The 20549-nt window shown below is 41.7% G+C and overlaps 1 protein-coding gene across 4 annotated transcripts in view; it reads left to right on the forward strand.

Annotated features, from left to right (window-relative positions):
* The window catches only part of PHACTR3 (phosphatase and actin regulator 3), a 107381-nt gene that overhangs the window by 63217 nt on the left and 23615 nt on the right, over nt 1-20549 (forward strand). For 3 of the 4 annotated variants that reach the window (XM_057406376.1, XM_057406378.1, XM_057406379.1), the window contains exons 4-8: nt 86-268; nt 4806-5009; nt 8513-8777; nt 9739-9986; nt 15832-15985. In XM_057406376.1, coding sequence (XP_057262359.1) covers nt 86-268; nt 4806-5009; nt 8513-8777; nt 9739-9986; nt 15832-15985 — 1054 coding nt within the window. The remainder of the gene's footprint in view (nt 1-85; nt 269-4805; nt 5010-8512; nt 8778-9738; nt 9987-15831; nt 15986-20549) is intronic. The other variant, XM_057406377.1, reaches the window with a different exon arrangement.

The raw sequence follows: 20549 nt of genomic DNA on the forward strand, positions 1-20549 counted from the left end.
ACTCACTCTTCACAAGCGGATAACAGGGAATTTCAGCTTTCACTGCTCATGGTTTAGTTATGATTTAAATTATTTCGTGTTTTAGATACTGAAGGCAAAGCCTGCACTGGTGATGATGCCACGAGAGCAACACAGAGTGACCCTCCAGCTCCTGCATGCCAGGCACTTGCCTCTGAAGAGGTGCAGCAAGACAGTACAGCAGCAGCCACGACGACTGTGCCCTCGTTTGGTGAGGAGCTGCATTTGGATGAGCTGAAAGACGATGCAGGTACTGGATATAAAATGTTTTCAAAAAGCTATAAAATATTTAAAAAATATCTCTGCTAAGTTGCTTTATGAGGAGTCAAAACACTAGTGCATTGAAGGCTCAGAGCACCTGGTTCAGCTCAGCCCATACAAGGTTATCAACCAGTACTTAAAACTAGTGATTTGAGACTGCTACCAAACTGAGGGACAAAGCTTGACATAATGGGATTAGTTTGATTATGAGACAATCCAGTCTTGGCATGGTGCCCCTTTGGTATTAGCAGTTACTGCTAAGAAGATGAAACAAGCTTCTCAAAAACATTTCTTAAACTTTTGTGCCAATCCTGAGACAATTTGTCCTGGCTTATGAGAACAATGTCAATACACAGTTCACGCTGTCCGTACCATCACCCTGTCTACAATATGCTGCAAATAACAGTGAAGCTCAATATCGGGAGCACAGGTAAGCTAACCAAAGCTCCTTTCATGCAACTGTGCTCCAGCAGAACTTATCCATGCCAGCAGTTCCTTAGGACCAGAACAGTCAGGTGCCATCCAGCAGCTAAAGGGTTTCTATTCACTTCCTGACAATCAAGTAATGCAAAGCTGCAGAGGTAACATTTTATCCTAGTTTGTGAGGAGTGCCATGTTGTGATTATAGACCTCCCTGCCCTCTGGTCAATCTTTACACTAACTCCATCTGCCCTGGTTGCCTTTTCTTCTCCAACCCACCCCCCCACCCCATTCCCTGATTTCTTTGTGGTCCCCTTGCTTTCACCAAGCCTACCCTTACCCGCTGTAGTTTGCTGAGCAATGATGCCTGCTTACACCCTCAGTCAGCTTCAGCTGCTCAGAAGGGAAACCATTTTTTGAAGCATTTTCTATTTCTTTGCATTATCCTTTCCCACTTCCTTTTCCTCCTGCCCCTTCCATCCCCATGGCTCATGCAATTCTGTTCCTTTTTGCTTTCATATAATATTTTTCTTCTGGTCCATTTGTAGCTCCACTCCACTCTGAATTGCTTTGACAACAGAAACTCTTCTGTCTCCCCAAAAGTACCTCTCCTCATGCTTGTCCTTCACAAGGATTTTTTTCTTTTTTGCAAGCTTAACACCACCATTCGGTCACCCATCACCTACATGTGTTATTTCATCATGAAATATTCCAAAGCACAGTACATGGGCTTCTAAAGATCTATCCTCTTTTTTGCCTCTTAAAATAGAGCAGAAAAATAGATAATTGGACATAAATAGCCTCTATTAATACATGCCCTTAATGCTGTTTTCTTTCTCTTTAAACTCTATGTCTGTGTTTGGTTTTGCATCACCCTCAAAATTGAGGCAAACCCCATTCAGAGTCTATTGCTAAGTTTATTATAATGTTGAGCCTTTCATAACATTTGTCCTTGGGCTTAATCCAGGCCCAGTGCAGGAGGCAACTTTTCACAAATTCATATGAATATTTGACCAGCTAGAAACAAAATGAATTTATTTGCTGCATACCCAATATGTCATACTTCATCCTGAAGATGTGGGATGAAGGTCAGGGAGGAGAAGGGGAGGAAAAACAATGAAATATTTGTAGACTTCATGTTTGGTTAATACACAGAAAAAGAACAGCCTAGGCAGAAAGAGGGCAGTTTTTCCCACCTAACTTAGCCAAAGGGCTTGGGAGCAGTCCCAAGGAGAGAGTTTCTACCTAGCAGTGAGATGGCATTTTGACAAGTGCACTCCATGAATAATTAGCTACTCCAGCAAGGAGTCTATGCCAAGCACTTGGAGTATTTTCAGTAGGATAATATTCTATCTGCAGTATGAAATCTATTAATAGGTCTGTGTACTCAAGACTTAGGTCTGCCTCCAGACCGAGCCAAATGTGCTGTTGTTACCAGAAACAACCACAGAAAAAAACAGAAGGAAACCATTCTTTGCAGGGAATGTAAAGTGGGCATTCCTTGGACAAGAGTGCACAACTGCAGTCTGGTTTTATGATACACTCTCAGAACAGGATTGAGTTCAGAATCAAAAAGATCTATTTTGACTGAGGCAGAGTGTGCTTTGGATCCACCTTCCCTATAGGAAAGGTCCCAGTACAGATGCTCCTCCACATCCATGCTGAACAGCACTTCATTTCACTGATTTCAGCAAAGTTACTGCCAGAAGAAAGTATTGCTCCACTCCGGGGAATGCACTCAAATCTGACTAATTTTCCTATCAAGCTACTAATGTCTACTGAAGCTCTTGATCTTTCTGTAATGTAACCTATTAGTGACTTTATTTTTCTCTTCCTCTATTCCACATTTTGTCTCCTATGCAATAGGCACAAAATACAAAGTGTTGTCAGCCTGGAACAAAGCATTTTGCTAGAAGTATATTTAAAAGAAAATTACTTCTTCCTATAATTCAGGCATATACCACTTATGTCAGCTTTCCTGTCAAGCCAAATTTCATAAGAATTCCTTGTAATGATGCATATTTATTCTACTTTCATGTCTTTTTTGAATGATAAATACTCATTCCTCCTCTTCTAGGCACACTCATTAATCTGTTTGTCAACAAATTAAATGCTATTATCTTGCAGTTCTATTGTTTCCAACTGCCTAAGTGCTCTGGTGCCTCCCCATGCACTCTGAACATGAGGATGCTGAATGTTCATTAATAGAGAGAGTTTATATTCCAAGCAAGGCATAAAACTGAGCCAAGAAAAACTTTGTGACATGGCAGTTGCAGATGCTCACTGCTGTGAGTTTTTAGGAGATGCCATAAAATGGTTTTGAGGAAAGGTGCATTGCCTGGATAATCCAGAATGCTAGGAGAACTAGCATTTGCCATTTATCCAGCTCAAGCAGTATGGACCACTGTCATGCTCTGCACTGGTGAGACCCTACCTGGAGTGCTGTGTCCAGCCCTAGAGTACTCAGCACAGGAAAGTCATGAACCTGTTGGATTGGTTCCAGAGGAACCACAAAAGTGCTGCACAGACTGGAGCACCTCTGCTGTGGAGACAGGCTGAGAGAGCTGGGCTTGTTCAGCCTGGAAAAGAGAAGTCTCCAGGGAGACCTTTAGAGTACTTAAAGGAGCTTATAAGAAAGATGGAGATGAACTTTTTAGCAGGGCCTGTTGTGACAGGACAAGGGTTAATGGTTTCAAACTAAAAGAGAGGAGATTTAGACTGCATATAAGGTAGAAATTTTTTACAACAAAGGTGAAACACTGGCACAGGTTGCCCAGAGAGGTGGCAGATGGCCCATCCCTGGCAACATTCAAGGTCAGGCTGGACAGGGCTTTGAGCAACCTGGTCTAGTTGAAGATGCCCCTCCTCACCTCCTCATTGCAGAGGGGCCAATGACCAAATGACCTTTAAAGATTCTTCCAAACCAAAGTATTCTATGATTCTGTGCTGAGGAGAGGCTTAAACACTTATCTCCCCATTTGGATAGGTGCTTCACTTGCTAGGGTAGGAAAAATAACCCTCATGATTATTACCGAGACTGTTGTCACTGGAAATGCAGTTTGTGGAAAGCCTGGCCATGGTTGGGGTCCTGGATCAGAGTCAGCATTCAGACTCTCTGTCTGACAAGGCAGAGACTAGGATGTGTAACAGAGTGGGAAAGTCAAATAGTGAGGAACTGTGTGAGTTTAAGCACTGCCAGAGTCAGATGATATTTGAGCAGAATTCAAGGATGCTAATCCTGAATTTCATCACTGAAATCCTACCTATGTCCTGCTTCAGCTTCATGCCTTTCTGGGTCTATTCCCATGTGCTCTCATCGCAGCCAGGTCAATCTGATGAACTGCTCAGTGACTCAGCCTGCACTAACTTTAAGAGCTAAGTGCTTTTACTGTCTTTTAGGATGAGCCACTGCTTCACCATCTCTTTGGTGATTGAAGTTTTTCTTAAGTTCTTCACTAATTCTCTGTTCCTCACTAGCTGCTGAGATCCAACGACAAATCTTTTTCATGGCTTTTCTTTGTTATCAGCTTTAACCTCAGGAAAGACTCAACTGTTCTGGAGTCAGATACAGTAAGAGGAGACTTAGGATGCAAGCTGAAGTCATGTATTAAATAAGACAAAAATTAAACTGTGAAAATAAATGTGGACTATAAACAATTGGAAAGTCAGCTTTTGTGTAGTATTCCCGGTTTGATACTCTTTGCCCTCTGGCTGTGTTTTCATAGCATAGAAGAGTACTCACTCAGTAACTGTGCCACTGCAGCTGCGTGCTGTAAGAAAATTCACTGCAGTTCTCAAAACTTGCTTTGCTTTGCTGTCTTTATTATTAACAAAACCAAAAATAACAAAAGGGAAAAAGGCTTTAGGGATGTAAGGGAAGCTCAGCAGTTTTCTCAGTAACATCAAAACTAACATTTCTTCAATATCCTCATTCTTCACCTGCCTTGGCCAGTTGGCTATTTTACACAATAATTGTTTTCACTATGGAAGAGAAGTGTTTCTATCTGTGTGCCATGTGTTCTGTTTTTCTGACTGTTCCTGGCACTGGCCCCCAGCCTATCATTATTAACTTCATGTTCCATTAATTTTACTCATCTTCCTACTAGCCAAGAAAACTTCAGCACCCACAGAAGAATTAGAAGATGCCAGCCTGCCAGCATCTGAAGACAGTCCACAAGCCTTACTTGTACCTGAATCCACAGATTCCCCCCAGAAACAGATGGAAAGAAACCCAGCACAGCTTCCCAGCCCTCCGCTGCTCCCAGCGCCACTGCCGAAGGCAATCTCCAAAATCACAAAAAGCGGAACAGGTCAGTCATTACTGGTCAATGCAGACTTTCCCATCCCTTCTGTGGTGTTCACCTACACAACATAATGTATCATTTTTTTCTCACATCCTTTTTAAGCCTATTGCCACAAGCTGCTGTGAATCAGGCTACTTCTATCAAGTGAACAGAACACTAACGATTTCCATGAACTGAGTGGTCCAGTTGCCCAATAATAACGCACTGATCTCTGTACTTCACATATTCACCTGAATCTCTCGGGGGATTATTTATTGTGAGTCTATTGCAATAAACACATGTAAAACAAATCAAGTCAACTGCAAACATATGCTGAATCAGATGCTCATATTAATATGCCATAAAACACAAGGAAGATTTAAATGTTTTCATTACCTAGACTCCCACTGGATAACAGTACAACAGGCAAAATCAAATTCCAGTCAACAGGTTCTGTAGAGTTTTCTGTCTGAAGAGTTTGCTCTCTAGGGTAGGTCTAAACTTGAGCAATGAAATCTGGTCTAGTTACCCAGAACACACCTAAGTGATACAGCTGGGTCCCACAAAGCAATCCTCCATGCCAGACTTCATGGAATGCTTCAAGAGCAATTCCTCTGGGCCTGATTTTTCTAATGTATTACCAATGTTACATTTTCCAACATTCTGGCACTGCAGAAAGGGTGTTAAAATGATACGATTTTAATTTGTTCCAATTTTAGGGCCCCTACATATGGTAAAAGCAGTTAAAAGGGCCTTATTGCAATCATAATCAAGTCCTTACATCAAAATGTCAGACCTCTTGGATATTTAGACTTTAAAATGACAGCCATTATCTCAACCCTGATTTGCATCCACACTCATGTACTGGGACAATAAATTGGGTTTTTCAAACAGTACAAATACAATACAAACAAACAATAATAGGGTTTTCAAAGTCACCAGGAAATAAAATATCAGAAGGTCATTGTGATCTGACCACTGGGGTTCATAGAAAATACCAGGGATTAGGTCTTTTTTGAGGAAAATTACAAGTATTTGTTTCCTCATGGAAAATATCCATATTTTTCCCATGCTTGAAAGCTGTAAGACCTTCATTGGGAGCTGGATTCAAAATGGTATCAGAATGCTCCTTGGGAGCTGCTGTTCAGATCGCTTCAACATTCTGTGCTATCAGGCAGGCTCTAGCCTGCCCCTTCCAGCTTGCAATGTGAACAGGCTGAGGTTGAAAAGCTCTTTTGTGTTTAGTTTTTGCCTCCTTAACAATGTTAGAGATGCCGTTAGAGGAGTAAGAAATAAGCCAAGCACCAATTAATCAGAGAGGGGGAAGAGGGCAAGGTGCCAAGACATCACTTTGCAAGATTATTCACTGAGCAGCTGTCATCAGGACAAATAAGGTGTGATCTAAGGAAATTCTCAATACTGGCTCAAGATGCAGTGAGGCCTTTGACCTGTTCCAGGAATAAGCCAGTATAAAGATAAAATAAAGTCTCTTCCCATCCTGTGTCAGGGTTGAGCTGAACCCAGGGTTCTTGCTCTGAGAAAACATGGCCACTGTGCAGCAGCATAAGATGACTTATGGTGGGATTTTTGTTTTGTTTTGGGTTTCTTTTTCATCCCCTCAGGCCATGATTCAGTGGGCAATGATTGACCATAAATGTCCTCTGTGCATCTCCACAGTAGCATATAATCAAAATCCCCTTGAGTGCCCAAACCCAGAGAGGCTGGCTGTCTCCGGGCTACAGCAGCCATCCTGATTAGCAGAGAAGAAACTCTGGGGTGGGAAGGTGGCTCATTGCCAACACTACACGTTGGGCACCAAGACTCTAGAAGAAATGCCCTTGTGCTTTCAGACACTTCAGGTTTTAAACAGGGTGACTTTTGGATTAGCTTGTCCAGTGCCTCCTGGATGCACAGAGAGATGAATGAAGCTCTGGCCATTGATTTGTGTTCAAGTTAGAGGGAGAGAAATGTGCAAAAACGAAAGAAAATAAGTAAAAAAAAAAATTTAGACCTTGCTTAACATAAAGGAGAAGATTTTATTGTGGATGCAACTCTCCTCATAGAAGGATGCTCACTTCCTCACCCCACAGATGTGAAATAAAGACCAGGCTTAGTGCTGTCATTCTCAAATGTCTGATTTTGGCTATGGCTAGAGGAGCTCTTCCTCCCACTTGTGCTTTTGCTGTTGTCCTCAGTAATTCTGCCGCCCAGCCTCCGTGGCCTGCTCTGTTTGCAGCACTGCCCTCATGGAGCTGGACCAGATTTCCACGAGTGAACTTAAGAAGAGACATGTAGTTAGGAGCCATTATGCAGGATGCTGGGTCTGAGAGGAAATATTTAATAACTGAAGTTAATACTCAAACCTACATTTTTATATCAGTTTTCTAGTAAGTAATTTTTCCTGCTAGTAGGAACCAAGACATTTTACACGGGTGTTTCAGGATAATCCTGGCCTGAGCAGTTTTTCTCTGCTATGAACCGAAGGATTTATCTCAAAAGTAAGTGAAAAAAAGTGAAAATTAGCTGTGAAATCAAGTTTGCACAACAGCTGTTTCAAGCTGTGTCAGTTTAAATTCTTGTTTTAAACACCAGGTGGCAATAAGAGAAAAGAAATACTCTCGTATGGAGCACCCGCACTGCCTTTTTACACCCAGACAGAGCTACTGGTGTAAACAACGCTGTGTGCCAGAGGCTTTGGCTGGAGATGTAGGGGAAAGGGGAAGGGAACTGCACAACAGGAAAACTAATCAGCATCTTTTTCAGGCCAGATGTTCACTTAGCTTAAGAGCATGAAACTACCCTATTTACAACCAGGGAAATGTCAACTGTGTTTTGGACTCCGGTGCTAGAGAAAGGTATATATCAAAGTCTAAGTTCCAATAAAATGCTCAGATTGCACAAAAAATATCTAGTATGGGGGTAAAAAAATTAGATTGCCCCACTTTTCCTTTTTCATCTCAGTGCTCAATACCACATCATTCCTTCAGATTTCATTTGCCAAGGTTTGTTATGCAAACATTATCCTCATATGATAATGATTTTGGCATTTCCTCAGCTGGCATGTGAAAGCCAGTGGTCCAAGATGTGCAGCAATCAGAGAAACAGATAATAGACACTGGTACATTTTGTCCTGACTGAGAATCACAGTGCATAAATTTTAATACAGTCTTGCCAGAGTCCAGCAGCGAAAGCGCTAGATTGGGAACCTACTGCAGCACAAGCCATTGGTGGTTAGGAAGAACAGTGCTGGCACTCAAAAATTCAGTAGTGGGCTGGGGAAAGGGAGAATCTCATAAAGTGGGAAAGACAGGAAGTGGGGGAGACATCTGTTTTGCTAGATGAAAGATTTGGATCTGTGTCATATGAGCCTTTTGAATTGGGAGAGTTACTCAGCTTAACCAGTTACCTCCTAGCCGGAACAAACATCACCATTTCAGCTGTTCAACACAACAAATGAATTTCAGTGCAAACTCTGTGTGCCAAAAAATAAGAGGCATTGCACAACCTCTTACCCTCTTGTGTTTTGACAGCAGGAAGTGAAATAGATGACCCCGCCATGAAATCTCCTCCTTCTACCATCCTGAAGAATTATGTCATTGTTGGTTCCTCCCAAATCTCAGGACAAGCTGCCCTCTTCCACTCCTCTGGCCAGAAAACTTCAGATCCCCATGTCAGAGGACAGGTAACAACACCAACCGGTTCCCCTCACCTGGCTGCCGTCCACCTGCCTTTACCTCCCAGCAGAGTCATTGAAGAACTCCACAGGGCTCTGGCCACCAAACACCGGCAGGACAGGTACCTACAGCCTCTTGGCTATAGGGGTGCATGAGGAGAGCCATTCCACTAAATCATTTTTCTTGGTAAATGTTCCTACCCTGTTATTAGCATTTTATTTACTCCTACAGCTTGAGTTTGCCACCTTCTTGCTGTCACTACTTTGAACATCCATCCCTGATCCAAGTGCTTAATTTGGTAGTTACCTCCAAAACATGTTCTTCCTTTATAAGAAGGTTACTGTGACATGGAAGTAGGTTTTCAAACAGCTAGAATAATTTCATAATCCTTGACCTATCACAAAAGAAAATCTCCCCACAAGATAGGAAATTAGAGTAGGTAAGGCATATCCTGCTCTAAATACGAGCATTTTGCATGTGGCAAATGCTACTATCTCAGTATATGTCTCTTGCCTTATATATGAGCACATACGGTATCCATTTTTAATACAAATGCTTGTGTGGGAGTACATTGAGCTCTTTGTCTGGTTTTCCTTAGAAGCCCTCCTGTATATTAGAGGAGAACAGAGATAACCTTTTCCATTCCAGCTTTGGAGTTAAATTGGTAACATTTCTTAATTCCATAACAGCTATTTCCATGGGGAACAGATTCATACAATATTATTTCCAGGCCCCATTAAACCTTTGTCATGATCTTAACAGACCAGTAATATTTCATGCCATGTATGTTTTACATTAGAAGGACATGCTGTGTGGCTTTTTTAAAATCAGTACAGTATAGCATGTGGCTATATATCACAGAAATTCACTAACACCCTTCCATACCTTATTTTTATGATAGAGACAGGAAAGTAGATCTGCAGGAGCCATTCTCAACAGAGTTTTGAGAATGCCATCCATGTTATCCCATGTTGAATTCTCTGTCCTGGCCTTTTTAACTTACAAGACATTCTGCTCAGTCTCATGTAATGATAAGTTCCTACCATGGCAGTAAAACTGGGCTGTGCACCTTCCACCCACAGCTTCCATGGAAGAGAAAGCAAAGGCTCTCCAAAAAAAAGAGTGGATGTCCGTCCATCCAGAACGTCTAGCATTGAGCGCAACAAAGAAAAGGAGAACTCCCTGAGTTACAGCAGTGATTCAGAAAATAAGCGGAACTCAGTGAAAGAGTCGGATGAGAACAAAGAAAACATGATCATGAACTCAGAGCTCAAGGAAGACTCTGTTTTTTATCAGGATGAGGAAGTTTTGAATGATTCCATTATTTCTGGTAAGGAAAGTCACTTCTCATATTAGACTATTATTAATAGTCATATTAGACTATTTCAGCCTAACAGAATGTTCTAAACAAGGCAGCATGCCCCAGGAAATACTGAGTAGTGTAAATTCCTCTATTGTCACATCACCTTTGTCAAGGAATCCTGCTGAAAAGCTGAAGTTAAATGTGAATCATGGTGACTGTGATCATGTTAGTGTCGGTATGTACTGCACACTAAGCTGACATTTAGAGTTATGTCAATGTATCAGTATGCTCCACCCCTTCAGTTACGCCCCTTTGTACTACTATATATGAATGGCAGCATTTGCAGACTCATCTCACCATCAGTAGGGAAAGCTTTCTGTACACCTAGTGCCAACGCTGTGGATGGTTTAGAAACATCCCATTTTACAACTATTATTCCACTGCAGTGATGGTACAGCAAAAAAGATGACATAGTGAATGTAGGAAGGACAAGCATCCAGAGAAAAGATCTTAAAGGAGAAAGCCATTCCCTACTTGGTCCTTTTTATCCTTTCTTGAGACATATGTGGAATGTATGATATAATCCTGGGCACTTATTTAAGTGGGCTTTAGTAAAATAATCAGCTCTCCTTAGTAATTATTTTTAGTGCAATGATTATATACGTATTAGTATTTACCTGCAGATGTACACTGGGACAAAGAAAGCAAACAAAGGTGGTTTCTCATTTGATAACGAGGACACAGATATTAATGCAATCCCCTTTCCCATGCAAAACACTTTTCAGCTTCAGCAAAACTAATTTTTTAGGAAGAATTTTCTTTCATTTCTTTCTTTGTTGCTATGCAGCCTTTTTCCTTGTCATTTATCTCACTTTTTGGCATTCAAGTCTTTTAACACCTAAACTTCAGCCTCTGCATGAAGATGACTGTTCCATACACCCCCTAAACTTACCCAAGTCATTACAAGACCTGAGCTTTATCAATGAGATCATTTTACTTTACATGGCTGAAGACCATTGTGGACTGTCTTGTTCTTGCAGGTTATAAATGTGCATTTACAGACCACCTAATTCTTTGTGCAAGCCTGGTGCTTGCCCTACCGGTATTTTAAGTTCAGGCACATTGTAGGCGCATGACAAAACCCCGGGCCACACAAAGTTCCACTATTTGATATCTGTGGATGGGTACTGGGCAAGCTGGGCAACACAGCTGCTTAAGCCATGGAAGTCCCCCAACAGCTTTGGGGATGTGGTTGCTGCTCATTTACTCACAAGCTTGGACATAAGCAAGGTATTTCTCGTCTTGACACTGGGTGGCACTGCTTGTGCCAGCATTCGATCAAATGTACCTGTTAACAATTCAGAGAGGAATGAGAGCTAGTGACAAGTGACAGGGATAGAGCCAGAGTAATTCCCCGAAAAGATCCAGATTCTTTCTAGTTTAAAAAAAATCTGGGCTTGCTTGCAAGTCAGGAGGTGAAACTACCCATTAATCCAAAGTTGCTTTACAAATACTGTCCTGCTTTAGTATGTCATCAACTTTGCCATTGCCACTGCGATGCAGAACAGCGAGTGCAACAGCCGTGTGGTTACATGGAGGTTGGTACAGATAACTCTGAAAAAAGTGAGAAATTGTACCTCAGGTTTCCACTAGCACCTTCCTCAATAAATCATTCTTTGAAACCTCGAGAAACACCAGCCAAGAAAGTGGTCTTGCGCACAAGCTTAAAAAAAAATGTAACTAGCATGTAGCCCACAACTGATAACTTCTTGCAAGCAAGGTCTTCCCATCATCATGCTGTATTAGGTTTTGCCTGTTGCTTGATAGAAAGAACAGTAAACATACAGGAAATTCAATGTCATAATTCAACTGAATTAAACCGGGAACTTTAGTCAGGAGCCTGCAAACCAAGCATGAAAAAGATGTGAATTTTCATAACATTTATTGGTGACCAGGCTGAGCTGCCATAAACCATGAAACGAGCCACAGGCAAGATCCTGCTGAGACAGTTTGGTCATGGGGCAGACCGGCACTGAATTTGCCTTTCTGACTTGGAAAAGTAACTCTTAGGAAAAGAATAATTATACAAGTGTATTTGCAAGTTCACTTTCTACTGAAATTGTTATCAGGAAGGAATTTGCCTTGGAGTGCTGAAAATGGGCTGGGGAAAATTAGTTTGTGGCTTTTTTTCCTCTTTGTTCTCTGGTTTTGGTTTATTTACTAGTTTATTGATTCTGAAACCTCAGATTTGGGTTTCTGCAGCAGGTGGAATAACAGAAGTGGCCATCATTGGGCTTGTCAAGATGAAACCAGATGAATTACACAGTGGTTCCCAGCATGTCTTCCTGATAGGGGGAAACATCATCCCCTACTTTCACTTTGTGGGGCAGGTATTATTTTTCAGCAATTAACCCAATTGCTCAGGCCTGGGGAACGGCTCCTTAGACTTGCAGATCAGTTTAATTCAGATCTCTTGCATTTTTATTTGGTGAAATACCCTAAAGATTAATCAGTGCCCAGTGCATATGGACCATGGGAGTGGCTATAGCATAAGCCTTTTAGAAATCCAGACATCTGGATGAAGTGAGCACAGCTTATCCTGAGTCAGTTACATGCTCTCCACTCCTCTTAATACCACAGCAGGATTTGGGTTAAAGTTGAGATGTTTTCAGATATGATTTGTGGTTTTGATTTCACAAAGTAGTAGACTCTAAATGCAGAGCAGAGCAGCCTGGGAGCAGTCAAGACTCTGAAAAGCAGCTTCATTTTACTTTGTCTCAAGCAAAGGCTTTCATTGTTCCCTCTCACTTTGAAACAGAAGCCTCTAGGGTGTACACTGAGCTAGCTTTAGCCAGTGCCTCCACATCAGCTTCAAAACCTGACTTCTTGCAAAAATGTCCAGTCTTTTAACTGCAGAACATTGCATTCAGCTGGCCTTCATCTAATAGATGAGGGACAGTAGAAAATGAGCCATGACCTCTTGTGAACAAATAATCACTGGGATTCTCCCACTATTCAAAGATCAGGTATAATATGGTATGACCAGAGTCAGGTATAATCAGGGATGGTATGGCAAGAAATTTTATAGCAGCCTGAAGGGAGTAGGGATAGTCCTGCATGCTCATACCTTCACTGTCATCAGTGGATGGGAGAATAACTGTTTAAGGTGCATCTCCAAACAAAAAGTGTTTACTACATATGTAGAGCTCCCTTATTCTTTCTAAGCAGTTCTGGACACATACATATGCATGTGCATACCTATTGCTTTCAGCGCAGCCAAGATGCACCGAACTGTCTTCAAATGCACTATGCAGATGGGCAGTAAGACTATCATGTTCTGGAGCCATTGGGCTTAATGTGCATGTGCAGCCTTCTCTGCAGCAATCTCTTGACATGACCAAATTCCTTTTACCAACCCATTAAAATTTCCAGGTGAAAATGAGAACATGTTCAGACATACCTGGGAGTTTGCCAGCTCCAGGTGTTTCAGATTGTTTCCAGCAGGAATTCTGTTCGTTTCTGGGATCTAGCACTGCAAGCACCCCCTCTGCACCCACTCCCAGTGTGGTGGAGGCTTGAAAAACCTTGACAGAATCCCAAGTCTGAGGCTTCATGAGCCAAATGTTTCTGATGGAGTCATATATTCAGTTAGCAGAAGGCTGTGTGCAGCATCAGCCAAATCATTTTTCTTTACCCATCTGTTAAATGTATACCTACTACTACACAGAGGGCTGCGTGGTTTAATTTAATTAATGTTTGCAACAGACTTTGAAAGCATTAGAGAAAGATGATAAATTAGGGCACAGCTTTATACTTTAAGTGGGGTTTTGAGCCAAGATTGGTTTCTAAAAAGTTTAATTTTAAACCACTGCAACTGCTAACAGACTTGCTCCTGTTCACACAAGGAAACCATAACTACTTTCTGACCTGGTCTTCCCAAGATGTATACATAGATATGGTGTGGACTCCTCCCCCCTGCATAAAGAAATTTGAGATCAACAGTGATGATAATAATAACAACAACAGCACCAATAGTAATAATAATAATGTAGGTGCACAGATCCCTAGCAAATAAAACCGCAATATTTGGGAATGAAAATCTATTTAGGATTTAGAAACTTGCCAACCTCCAGAGCATTCTTTAAAAATAGACTTTAATCCTATCTCAAATGCCAAACAAAAATACCAATTAAATATAATTTTCTTTAAAAATTACGTGACCTTTTCTAGAAAAGGTGAAGCATTAAATTAAAACCCTTTAAAGTATAAAAGAACCAAAACAAAATAACCTCTTATTACACAACGCCCTCCCAAGATGAAGCAAATACAAAGGCTTAACTGTAGATCCTGTGTACCCTGACAATACCCTAAACCCCATCTGACTGATGCTGCTCTGCAAAGATGATTTTCAGACTCCACTGAAGCCCTGGACTGGACAGCAGAAAAGTCAGCACAGCACGGGAGGTGTGCAGGGACCTTGTGGAAATTTACTTGCTTATAACCTCCCTGTGACATGATTGCTGGAAGACTGCAGTCCTACCAGTATGACTCAGCAGCTCACTGGTTTTAATATCACTTCCCTTTTCTTCCCCTCCCCCCTCCATCACAAGCAAACTTGATGTTTATCAATATGGACATCACCTCAGACTTTCAGTATGCCCTTGAAAATAAAGATGGTGTTCTATTCTATTGCGTAACTTACCTAACACATGAAAAAATGGTTTTCTGAGCTCAGGAGTCCAATTTTCATTTATTTAGCCTGCTGAAGTCTAAAGAGTTCTGCCAGAGATACAGAAACACCTAAACTCAAACACAATTCCCTCTAGTAAGAGTGAAAGGATATTTCTATTGTCATCAGAGAGGCAGCATCAAGGACGCAACATCCAGCACACTGAAGAGCAATAGGCTCCTACCCAAAACAGTTGCTGCATATTCTCCTATGAACATGTTTTTGTAATGGCAATGTTTCAGGTTATCTGGTTTGATGGAAAGCATGTGCTATATTTTTTACAGTAAGCACAACCAGTCATGCAATCACAGTAACCATTTGTGTCTCTTGCTGCCTAATGTCCAATAAAGTTGCCAGCATTCTGTGAGTCATCCTAAAACCTGGCCTTTTGCTGTCATTCCTTGCAATATTTGCCCCTGCTCCATTCAGAGGAAAAGGCCTAACGCCGACAGAGTAATACTGATTGACAGATGAAATTCTGTTATGACACACTGTCACACTGGACAGGATATAGACATACATCATGGCTTGTATTTAGTGTTAGCGTGACACACAGTGTCTGGTCACAGTTCTGATCCTCTAATTTCTAATGCCAGAAAACCAGAATCATACTTTATATCTCTCTATATATATTTTTACATAGATATGCCTGTCTGCATATATACACACATGCCATGCAACAACTTTGTTTTAGTTACCATTACCTATCCCTTGTTACACCTTGTGACCCAGAGAGGAAGGTGTACATGTCCCGGTCACTTCTGCACTGAGTGATTCAGTCCTCCCGCAAAGGAACCACTAACTGGTTCAGAAAACAGGGATGGCTCTGGGCTATGGGGATGCTCAGAGGACTGAGGCAAGAGTCACAGCTTTAGACTTCTAAACTAGCAATGTGAATCATGTCTCAGCTGCAAATAATTTTCACCTGAGAGCACTGCTTGCTTCTAATGGATAATAATGGCACCAGAGGAATATGATCCTTCTAGATTTGTACGCAGTTTTGTGTCTGAGCCCGGCACAGCTGCTCATTTCACACTGACATACAGACCACTGTCGCTCCCTAGGTTTTCTGCTCTTTTAATGTTCACTTCTCCTTTCCAGGAGCTGTCTTTCTAATTATTTTCTTTTCAATGCATGTCCCAGGTACTTTGCCAAGAAAATGCAAGAAAGAACTGCTGGCAGTAAAACTACGAAACAGACCAAGTAAGCAGGAGCTGGAAGACAGGAATATTTTCCCAAGGAGGACAGATGAGGAAAGACAGGAAATCCGGCAGCAAATTGAAATGAAGCTCTCAAAGTAAGTCTTTTAAGAAGAGGGGGGAACTTCCCTTTACAATGAAGCATCCTGTGGGTACTGCCAGATGAGACACTGTCACCCACCCCCAAGTCCACTTCCTGCACATCAACAACTTAAAAAAAAAAAGAAATCTTAACTACCTCTTCAGTCAGGATTCCCTTGATTCAAATTAAAAAAGGCAGAAGTTAATGTGGGAGGCAAAATTCTGCCATATCTACCTGCAGCTCCACTGCAACAAAGGGCAATGGAGCTGGGGAAGGCTCTTGAGAACAAGTCTTATGAGGAACAGCTGAGGGAACTGGTGGAGAAAACAAGGTTCATGGGAGACCTTATTGCTCTCTACAACTACTTGAAAGGAGGTTGTAGTGAGGTGAAGGTCAGTCTCTTCTCCCAAGTAATAAGAGATAGGACAAGAGGCAAGGGCCTCAAGCTGCACCAGGGGAGGTTTAGGTTGGATATTAGGAAAAGTTTCTTCCCCAAGAGGGTGAGGTGATTAGGCTTTGGAACAGGCTGCCCAGGGGGCAGCTGGGGAACCACCATCCCACGAAGTGCTCAAAAAACATAGGTTAGTGGTGGCCTTGGCAGTGCCAGGGTAAAGGTTGGACTTGATGATTTTAAAGGTCTTTTCCAACCTAGTTTATTCTATGATGTAATCAAGATTTTGAGGTCCTCCAGAAAGGCTAATGCTTTAACAAAAATAAGAATGGAATTATTCATTAACCTGATTTTGCTTTGTCAGCGCTAGGTGAATTTGAGGATAAAGGTAATTGTTATAGCTGCATATTTATTTGAACAAAGGAAGGCTGCTGTACACAATGGTGGCTACATTTCTGCTTTAATGAAGAAGCAGGTTCAGCAGCACTGCCCTCACACGAGTAAGGTGCTTGTGCAAGGCCAGCAGCAGGGACAGCAGGGATCGGTTGGTTTTGATCAGTAACCAGGGCAACAGGGTAGAGCCAAGAGAGAAACAGCATTACTGCAGCATGTAGCCTAAAGCAAAGATTTAAGGTAACTGTGAGGCTCAGACTGCACCATTTGGGTTTTGTTTGTGGGGTTTTTTTTGAGAGTTACATTTGGATATCTGCAAACATGAATATTTTAGATGAGACAAAGGGGTTGGTTAAATAATCTGTGCCATGCTTGCCCACACTGGGACAGCGAGCACTGCTCACCGCCAAAATGCTTGCAATCAAATTGAGAAACATGAATAAAAGTTCATTTTCAAGGCTTATTAAATATTAAATACTCAAGCCTCTCCTGAAAGAAACATTTATTGATATTTAGACTAGCTCCATTCATGTGTGTGCATTTGATTAAACTTTACCGCAGGGGACAGGGAATGAGAAGTATGCATATGGATCAAAGCAAATAGGCAGAGTTTATGGAGGAAAACACCACTGCCATAGGCACACTTGCCCTCAGCTAAGAAAAGAACTGCTGAGTGAACACTGACAAGATTTTGGGTGCACTTCACGATGCTCCTGCAACACTGGAGATGAGTAATCACTTTCCTCCAGTCTCAGTGACTGCTGTTTATTCTTTGCAGCATGGTAGCACTTAATACCCAAAGGAGAACAGTGCATCATGCCAGTGACTGCCCAAGACAGAGGAGATGACAGTCCCTGTCACAAAATCCCATGTATATCCCATACAAGTAGAGAATATCACATTACGATTTACATTATATTGCAAGGAAGTACAGGCAGAGTAAATCATAGATGTGCCACATTAATACCCATTGTCTCAGGGAGGAAAACGCAATAGACCTTGACCATGGCCTTGACCATTTCAACCGTGCAAACTTTCTGTGTTCATGTCAGGGAAATATTTCAAGCCGCTCTTCAATATTGTGAATGCCAATATTCTAGCCAGTCAGTTGCTCCTGAAATGTCTTCACAGGTCAGGACCTTAATTTTATGGCTCTAAAATATACAAAAAATGGTTTCCACCCCACTACATCCCTAAAATCAAGTTCAGCTGTCACAGAATATTCACTGATATATCCAGCATACCTTGTATTACTGAGCTGCTGAGGTCACATCTCTCTTCAATACAGTCTGACTACTCTTAGCGTGAATGTCTAATGTAATCACAGCTAAAAACAACTTAAAGTAGCATAACTACAGGCTTTAGCCTTTTCATTTACAATTTCTCTTGCTTAATAAGAATCCTAAAGAATTATTTTAAAGGAGGCATATATGAATTCAAGTGTCAGTACCAGGACTTAAAAAGGGAACTGCTCTGCTGGTGAGGAAAAGTGTCGGTCATTACTAGAAGCCAGGAAATGTCTTCTCTATGGGTAAATACAGTGAAGGAAGCCTCAGTAGTGTCTGCTGTGGCCCTATGAAGCAGTCTTTGGTACAGGCCATTAGTCTCACTGGTGATATCTAGAGGATGGCTAAAAGCCATCTTTGTTCCAAGCAGAGGAAGACAGGCTTTCATTTAGCAACTTCCTCCCAGAATGTGGGAGATTCAGTTCACTTCGGGGAACAGACGGTGCAGAGATTGCTAGAATATCCAGGAATGGCAAAACAGATTGGAAGCAATTTCCCATACAACTTCCAGCACATATGTGCATTGGCAGAGCTCAGCTCAGCTCTTAACTCATCCAACAGAATAGAACATGATCATGCAAACAAGCTCAGGTGGTGGACGCATGCAGAAAAATATTTATACCAGGAAAAGTAAGTAAGTGTCCAAAAAGACAAAAAGTAAAAGTGAGTACTGGTAAAGACCAAGGACTCAAAGCCCTCGTGATATCCCTCTGGAGTTTCTGATTGGGACTGACAAGGTCTCACTCCACAAAACCCAGACAACCCTGGAGTTCCCACTCAGAGCACAAACTGGCAGTAGCATTGAAACATAATCACTCTGGAAAGAGAGAAACTCTTGGATGAGATTTTATGCTCTTAAAATGAATTCATTTTACTGATTCTTGTGCAGCGTAATCTCTTTGTGACAACTTGGAAGTCTACCATTAAGGAATCCTAGAAGTTCTGGTGTGAGGTACTGGTTGGGAAATGGGATCCAATAGAAATGTCTGCTCTCTGGATGATTTTGCAACTACCTATGCAGACAAGAGCACATTGCTGCTGCTGCTGCACTGGTAACACTGATAACAGCCATGGGACTTGCTGGCTTGGTTCTGAATCCACATGTACCGTCATGCTAGAGACCTGTACTTTAGCACAGCAGAATAATGTCCAGGCAGATTAGTGAGTAGCTATTCAACAGCTGGCTGCATGAGAATGGCAAGTACACAGTACAAGTACATAGGCAGTTGTTTTCAAGATGAATATTTCTCAGTACATTTGTACATATTTGAAAGCTCACTAGCAAATTGCCTCAGTCCCACAGTCCTATACTCCGGAGGGAAAGCTGTGCTGACATATATAATGTGCAAAGTATACTGAATAACTTCAAAAATGGAGAGACAAAAAACCCCAACGTTTTCCCGAAAGTGTTGCATTTTTAAATGGTTCTGTCTGTAATATATTGCAATGGTAATTGTGAATCTGCTGGGAAAACCAGCTTTCTGCTATTACGCTGACGAGTGTTTATGCAGTCAAGGCTAAAATCCTTATTTTTCTTCACTTTCCCATTAATTCCATCACAAAAGAGAGATTGAGGAATTCTGTTATATCTTTTGAGCCAGATTCTACATTTCAGCAGTGCAAGTCCACTGACTTCAGATTTACCATTGACTGACAGCAGTGTGAGTGAGTACAGATTCAAGTATTCATTTATGTGCATTGCTGCTTTTGAAAAGTGTATTTCCCTATTTCCTGCTCCCAGCCAATTCAGTCTCCCACTTGTTGCCATGGAAACAAGTACGTCTCCCTCCTCCTCCATCCAAAATGGCAAGATTGCATTTTCCCCAGATTTGCCTTTCCAGTAGTGTTTCTCTTACTAATTCACACTTCCCCAGTGCCCCAGGCATAGTGTGCACTGGCAATATTCTACTGTGCATTAGGCAACAGGGCTCTCAACAGGTCTTGGTTCCCATTATGTGTTAGGAGCACAGATAATAAGCCCTCAACGGAATTCCATGAATTGAGAGCTCTTTGTGTCAAGAGGCAGAAGAGACGTTTGCAAGTACAATTATTTGCAATACCCGTTTTCTGCCTTACATACTCACTTTGTTCTAGAAGCTGAAACCTGGGGGAGTAAAATGGTTGCTAGACTGAAGAGTGACATAGGAAAAAGGCTGTTTAATTACATTTGGTATCTGACTGCTTAGAAAGTTCATGTTTGAACTGCCTGGGTGGCTGGTGCTTCTCTAGTATGCCTTGTATAGCCACAGTTAAAGGCACTCCACTGTTACTTAGTGTTGCAATGAAAACATGAATTCCAGGAAAAGACTACACTTGTAATTTTCACTTCATGCTCTTTTTCGCCTCCTTGGATATTTGCATAAGTAGACATGATGCATTAAACAGCACTTAAAAGATTATGGAGAGAGGAATTCAGGTACAGCAATGTGGACATCAAAGGCGCCAGACAGGAATAATGATGCTTTTGTGGACACCGAGTGGAACCAAACCTCAACTGCCTAAAACTGATC

Source organism: Pezoporus wallicus, unplaced genomic scaffold (assembly GCF_028554395.1).
Source record: "Pezoporus wallicus isolate ANWC-B61680 ecotype Strahan unplaced genomic scaffold, APGP_CSIRO_Pwel_v1 contig_6783, whole genome shotgun sequence".
Lineage (NCBI taxonomy): Eukaryota > Metazoa > Chordata > Aves > Psittaciformes > Psittacidae > Pezoporus > Pezoporus wallicus.